Source organism: Choristoneura fumiferana, chromosome 16 (genome assembly GCF_025370935.1).
Source record: "Choristoneura fumiferana chromosome 16, NRCan_CFum_1, whole genome shotgun sequence".
NCBI classification, from domain to species: domain Eukaryota; kingdom Metazoa; phylum Arthropoda; class Insecta; order Lepidoptera; family Tortricidae; genus Choristoneura; species Choristoneura fumiferana.
Window position 1 is genome coordinate 4,706,697 of NC_133487.1, and position 7,369 is coordinate 4,714,065.

Below are 7,369 nucleotides of genomic sequence, written 5' to 3' on the forward strand. Positions count from 1 at the left end.
GGGCTAATTCGTAGCCCTTCTTCAAGCGCTTCTAATTTCATGCTTTTAGCCGCAGCCGCCAAATCGCGTTGCTCATAAAAGAAGGGCTACAAATTAGCCCGAAACATGTTGAGCTAAACTCGATTTAAGACGTGAGTTATCTGGATTTGCTTTGTTAAATTTCATTACAAATAGTTTTCTCCGTAAAATTAGTAGTTTATTCCATAAATTTCATTTGGTTTTTCAATGAACAGTGTCTTCCTGAACCGTCGCAGTACGAAATGCCTGGTGATAGTACAAGCGGTGAATTCGTGAAATAGCCTGACTCCGGACTCTGGTTACTTTTATACCTAGAAATACATGCCTATGTATAAAAATTAAACATTATTAAAAGCAAAAGTGAATAAAAACAACGTTTATTTCACAGTAAATAAAATTGTGGCTTTGACATGCCCCCATAACTAATAGTAAGACATGCAGAAACAGGCGTAGGCGTATTATACCTATTTTAACAAAAAACAAAAGTAATTTAAAAAATTTGAGAACCCATTTATAACATGATATATTTTTTTAATATAACGCGGCCGAAAAACCTCAGTTTTTTTGCTAAAATTCGCAAAGGCTAATAGCTTTTTGATTCAGTTACATTTAGAAATACCATTAGAGATTCTTTAAAAATTTGGAGTACCCAGCCGACTCCGGAGTGGGCGGCGTGAACACCGTTGACGAAATCTTATTCGATGTGTTGGATCTCTGAAACAAAAACTCAGAGATAAGATAACTAATAGATAGTAACTTAAGTCCCCTCTTCCTTGTATTAGTGTTCATGTACCTAGATAGACAAGTTGAAAATACAAATAAGGAAAATGACATAAATTTTTGTACACTAATACATGTAAGAGAACATTTTGTAAAGTTTTTTTACCTATAAAGTCGGTCAAATGGTTTTAATGTAGTTTGAAAAACAAATTCTACTTAGCAGTTAAATTTTTAAAATGACAAATCATAGATTTCATAAATTTCGCAAAAAGTATTACGTGCTTTGATGAATTATAACAGTTATTTCATCAAAGATTACATGTATATTTTTCTCTACATCGTTATAAAAGCTCTAAAGCGATAAGGCCGTTTATTGCTAAGCTTAGAAAAAAAAACTCTATATGTAGGTACCTCTATTTTCTGTAGCTTACTGTTATAGTCTTAGATTATTGTGTTCAATAAAGAGTCACGAGTTCGTACTCGAAACTCAAAATTTAACAATACTTATAGCAAAATATAAATTCCACCATAACTTCTGATATTCAGTAACAATACCTTGAGTGATCTTATAATGAGTAACAAAGTAGTCCAAAACTTAGGTTATAAAAGGATAAACGAAGCATTTCAGTAATAATGAAGCTGCGAAATAGCGCACGGCGTCTCTAAATTATTATGAAGAAACTACGTCTTTTGTCTAAAGTAATCAAAATCAAGGCAAAAGTGAGGAGGAAATTCAACAGTTATGAAATTATAATTGGATGTCTGATGTTTGAGGACAGCTGCTCTCAGTTGAGACGGGCAATGACTTATTAACGTCTGATTTCCAACTTTGTAATAGCGAAGATTTTATTCGACATGGTCACAATAAAGTCTACACTCACAGCGGTATGCTTAGCGATAAAGATTAGATAGCAAGCCTAGATGACGTATCGTAGTGAAAGTGAAAACAAGATAGTCAATAATGGAAACCTTAGAAACCGCAGTATTTTTATTTTATGTTAGTTTATTGTATTTATTTTCTAATCCCAGTTAATATTATAAATGGGAAAGTTTGTAAGTCTGTTTGTTTGTTTGATACCTGTTCACGTCTAAGCCGCAGAACCGATTTAGATGAAATTCGGTATACAGACAGTTTGAGTCCCGAGGAAGGATATAGGGTTGTTTTATCCCAGAAAATTGAATAGGTAGTTCCCGCGGGATAGTGATAAACGAATTCCACGCGGACGCAGTCGCTGGTAACAGCTACTAGTACTAACCTCATTAATTTCAAAAAATGTTCGTGGGTTATGCTAAGTCAGTAATTCTACTTGATTTCTAACTACACAAGAACTCTCATTTAGAAGCTTATGCCCAATAGTAGTACGTATATCCTCGTGAGTCCTAGCGTACTTTATAAAGAACAAATCAATTTAAAAGAATAACCGCCATATTCCACGAATAACGAACTTCAAATATGTTTTTATTATTTCCAAAATTACAAAACTCATGACTCTTATCTAGGTCTTAAGCTCGACATCAGGAACTCAGTGAAGGAAGAAACTAAGGAGGATATAGGACGAGATCAGATGACGGTGATAATTTTAGCCCTGATAGATATTGAAAACTAAAAATATGTCAGTTTATTGGTGGTATCATCGCTATTCTTATATCATTAAGTTAAATAATAAAATTTACCTGACTCTGAGCGCTGTAGTTCGAAGACCGTTGCTTGCTTATCCGAGAAGGGGTCACCAGGTTAGACTGATATGCCTGACAATGATACATTAAAAATATTACATCACATAAGCAATAGATATCAGGAATACCCGTTAACTATCCCTTATCGAAGCGGAAAGTCGATAGAAAAATATTTAACCTATAAGTAAATAAGGAACACGTCATGCAGATACGCGGTATATAATTTACCTAACACAATAGTAGACAAAGGGTTTGCATTATCCCCGACGTTATGTAATTTTTAGGGTTTTTCAAAATGACAAAAACGGAACCCTTCTAGTTTCATCATGTCCATCCATACGGCACGCCGTGCATCTGCCCGTATGTCACAAGGCATTATTTTCAAAAACCACAAGATACACATTGACGAAGTTTATACTTAAAATAACAAAAATGTATATTTTTAGGGGAACCTCTCTCCACACATAATATAACAGAAACAGAAAAAAAAATGTTTATAACATAATCGAATAGATATACGGTTTTTTGAGTTATCGGCGAAAAACTGCTCTTCTAAACAAAATGACGTAAACATTAACTTATTTAAAGAAGTTAATGTTCCAAATTACAAAAACCGGCCAAGAGCATATGGTTCTGGAGCCGTTACTAATAACAAGCTAGGAAAAAGGGGATACCAGTCTATTTAAAAAAATATCTCTACAGCATTTACGCCATTTTGTATAAATACGTCCGTTACTACGTGTAAGGGCCTTCTTGATTTCTGAATTTTACTTACGGAGTAAGGAGTGCTCTTAGCAGTTCTCTTGTAAGCAGGCGTTGTCTGCACGAATGCCGGCGACAGATTAGCGCCCGGGGATATCGGGATGCTGAATGGGGACTCTGAAATATTGCGTCCCGATTTGTCACAGACTAGCCTAGCATTCTACAATTTTAAGGGGAATTCCGACTTTTTTTAAGCAAAGGATATATATGCAGGTATGTAGGTACATTATTTGATGAATACGGCAATCAGTTAATCAGTCATTTATTTGCTCAAATATGGTACTGTCACAGCGAAGCATGCAAAAATCTGACACGTCCTACCGGCCCTACAAATAGAGTCGTATCAAATATTTATGCACGCTTTATTGTATCAGATATTGCTGATGACTGTACAAAAAAATACTTACAGACCTGAATACGTATTGTATCACAGACATGCAATTTTTTTTAAGTTGTCCTCCTGAGTCCTGACTTTTTTTAACAAACTTAGCTCTTAGGGCCTACACGTGGTTGACCTGCTTTGTTATTTTGGATATTATTTCAAAATTCTTAGAATTCTTTATTCAATTAACAATTTGTAGGTACTTTATAAAGTACATTCAGCCGTTATTCTTACTGTTATTTGGTCCTTTATAAAGTACGCGAGGGCTCAGGAGGTTATGTCATCTGCATAAAATTAACCATCTATAATCTACTCTAATCTAAATTAACAGTGTCATTTAATACTCTTGAATTAAATAGTACGAGTAAGCTTATGATACTAAATTAATTTATGCGTTCTTGAATAAAGTCGTTGGTATTTTTTTAACTATTACGAGTATGTGTGCTATCTCAAAGACAGAATATAGCGAGAGTATATACGTCGTGATATTTAACTTGGGATTATTTTTTGCGTCTTTAGGATCTCGTAGAAGGTAAAATGTGCAAACTTCAGCCATTCGCATCATTTAAAAGCCAGTTGCAATAAAATCATAAATACACACGCAGAGACACATAAATTAATCAAACAGGCATCTGGCCCTATAGGCCCCATAAGTGTAGTGGCAGTATTGCAAAGAATGGGCAAGCACCTTGAGCTTCTAAAGACCATCAAGCAAAGAAAGTTGTGTTACTTTGGGCATGTGATGAGGAACGCCAAGTACAGTTCTCCAGCCTATTATCCAGGGGAAGATTGCCGGAAAGAGAAGCGTGGGCAGGAGAAGACACTCATGGCTGAAGAATTTACGAGACTGGTTCAACTGCAGTAACACTTCCTTGTTTAGAGCAGCGGCCTCCAAAAGCAGAATCTACATGATATTGTCCAACGTCCGATAGGAGAGGAATGGGAAGAAGAATACGAAGTGCAAAATTCGAACTTCGTATCTTGCCGTCTCGCTGACGCTTGTTTTATTTAATACGGGAGTGAGAGGGACGGTATGATACGAACTTCGATTTTCGTAATATCCCCCCTGTTACTGTTACCAGCGGAAGTTAAAATCGTGTTACAAGAAATGGCGAAATTTTTGGCAACGCCATCTAGTAATAACTCAGATTCAGACAAAAGCACATAAATAACATACTAAATGCTACCCCCACGTGCCAGGGAACATTTCACAAGCGAATTCACTTACTGGACTTGTTGGCTAGCTGCGATTCCAAGTGGTTGATAGTTTTCTGGCACTCCTTGAGTTGTTTGTGTTGCTTCTGGCATATCTCTGTCATACGCTTTAGCTCCGTTCTGGCCAAGTAGAACTTTTTTGTCTAGGAATAATTGGGATGAGTTTGAAATTTTGTAAAGATAAAAATTTAAAGTTTTTGTAATCATGGTAAGTCGTGGTGACCTGATTTAACCTATGGCCTCTCAAGCAGAGGATCGTGGGTTCAAATTCACTGTAGGAAAATTTATGTGCGAAATTAGATTTGAAGTTTACCACGAGCTTTACGGTAAAGGAAAACATGGTGAGGAAACCTGCACACACCGACAAAGAAATTTAATGGTGTATGAAGTTCCCGTTCCACACTGGGCCCTCGTGGGAACTACGCTCCTAGACCTGTCATTCCGAGAAAAGCCCCGTGCCCAGCAGTGGGATGTATATTATAGGCTAGAATGATGATGATGATGATGATGATTATGACTGTAATCAAGTGTAGGTATATACTGAGGGGCTGTTTCACCATCCATTGATAATTGTTAACTAACGGTTAAATGTGATGCCGTCTCTATTTGTTTTGTTTGAATAGACGGAGACGGCATCACATTACACCGTCAGTTAACACTAATCAATGGATGGTGAAACAACCCCTAAGAGTCTAAAGTGTAACAATTTTAATGAAACATAGCTAAGACCCAACGCAAGGAAACTCGCTTTCACGTAAAAAAACCGCATCGAAATCGGTCCATCCGTTTGAGAGCTAGGATGCCACTGACAGACAGACAAACATTGGCGTCAAACTTATAACATCCCTCTTTTTGTGTCGGGAGTTAAAAAATAAGGGATTATCGACATCTTCATCATCCCAGCCTTTATACGTCCCACAGCTGGACACAAGCCTCCTCTCAAAATGAGAGGGCTTGGGCCGTAGTTCCCACGCGGGCCTAGTGCGGATTGGGAACTTCACACACACCATTGAAATTCCTCGCAGGTTTGTGCAGGCTTCCTCACGATGTTTTCCTTCAGCGTAAAGCTCGTGGTAATTTCAGGTGTAATTTCGCACATGAATTTCGAAAAAAGCTCAGAGGTGCGAGCCGGGGCTTGAACCCACAATCCTCTGCTTGAGAGCCGATAGGTCCAACCACTAGGCCACCAAGAAAACATACCGACTGTAAGAGGTAAGACAAAAGGCGCCTTCTATGTTGTCTCTGGAATTGTAAAACTTCGCTACACTTCTTTACTATTTCTTCGGGCTCTGTGAAATAATCCTGAACTTCGGGTTTCATCTAAGGATTAATTTATTATTGTTTAATTAAGATATAACTTATACTTATTTGGTTAAAAATCTCATTTTTAATACACACTTTTTTCTATCGGTGCTGTCTCGTAGCTCTACATAATCTTTGTTTGAATCTACATACTGTACGGCTACTACGAAATTCGAAAATCAAAGTTCGTATCGTACCGTCCCTGTCACTCTCGTATGAAATAAAATTAGCGTCACCGGGACGGCACGATACAAACTTCGATTTTCGAATTTTGTACCTACATGTCTAAGCTCAAAATAATGTTCTAAGATTAGATTTGATTATATTGTTAGTTAGATAGGGCTAGTAAATGCGTGTAAAAGAGATGCCTAGTTAATTGTACGTTATAATGCTTAATTTATACTAAATTAAAAGAAACATAACGGTGTGTTAAGAATGAAATTAAACATCGGCATAACATGAATGAAAGGGAACAATTAAATATTATCGAAATTTTAAAGTTTGTAAGAACTTATTTCAAATATTATCATACTTACGTCCGGTACTAATTTCATAATGGAACAAGGTAATCGACACAAAAGGCATGTTGCATTTTCTTTGCTTTTCGGGCCTGAAGTTGAAATATTAATTTTAATACTTACTTATTTTACCACCGTTAAAATAAACATTGAAGAAAATTGTAGTTACAAACCGTTGTCCAAACAATTATTACAAAACATATGACCACATGATGTTAGATTTAAAGTAATTCCAGGCTCTAATTGTGAATAACATTTATTGCAATGAATCCAATCCATTTTTGGTGATTTCTAACCTTAACACGTGATTTTAACTTGTACTAAACTTATTCTACTGTAAACGTCATTTTGACCAGCGCGCCATTTTAAAAGGTGCTTTATAGTGCTCACGCTGCTGACCGAAAAAAAAAACATTAATATTTATTGGTATTTTTTTAATATTAAATAATTCAATTTAAAATGAAAAACTAAATTATTTTTAATTTAAATTCACGGCTATCAGTATTATTGTTATGATGATACTTATAATAATTACTGTAAAAGCCAAATTTAATTGTCGTATTCAATACATTCAATAAAAACGAAAGTTTTTTTTTAAAAGGATCAGTCATAGGGATTGTGAGCGAACAGCCAGATCAAAATACATATGTGCTTGGAATAAACACTGTCCGAATATACTTAAGGAAAGAAAATAAGTACTCTCAAGCCAAATTTTTACTAGACAAGTTTGCTTCTTGTACCTATGTTATTCCATGTTTATGTTCTTTTTTTACTA

The 7,369-nt window shown here is 35.8% G+C and overlaps 1 protein-coding gene across 2 annotated transcripts; it reads right to left on the minus strand.

Moving 5' to 3' along the window:
- Positions 1-245: 245 nt before the first annotated feature.
- Positions 246-6,873, minus strand: LOC141436427 (E3 ubiquitin-protein ligase RNF212B-like). 2 transcript variants are annotated; one of them, XM_074099413.1, is made up of 8 exons: positions 6,768-6,873; positions 6,613-6,686; positions 5,975-6,094; positions 4,788-4,917; positions 3,191-3,294; positions 2,413-2,487; positions 638-732; positions 290-329 (listed from the first exon to the last, which is right to left on the minus strand). In XM_074099413.1, exons 1-7 carry the CDS (start codon positions 6,871-6,873, stop codon positions 640-642), a joined length of 702 nt encoding a protein of 233 aa, XP_073955514.1. In that variant the 3' UTR covers positions 290-329; positions 638-639. The 2 variants fall into 2 exon arrangements, with proteins under 2 accessions (XP_073955513.1, XP_073955514.1); XM_074099412.1 differs by having other exon boundaries at positions 246-732.
- Between the last annotated feature and the right edge of the window lie 496 nt (positions 6,874-7,369).

Excerpts from the sequence above, each read along its gene's own strand:
- LOC141436427 (XM_074099412.1), bottom strand. The coding sequence starts at position 6,873 with ATGGATTGGATTCATTGCAATAAATGTTATTCACAATTAGAGCCTGGA. Across the intron at positions 3,295-4,787 it reads GCAGCTAGCCAACAAGTCCA|AGTCCCCATTCAGCATCCCG; the intron begins GTAAGTGAATTC and ends GCAATATTTCAG. Across the intron at positions 733-2,412 it reads ACTACAGCGCTCAGAGTCAG|AGATCCAACACATCGAATAA; the intron begins GTAAATTTTATT and ends TTTTTGTTTCAG.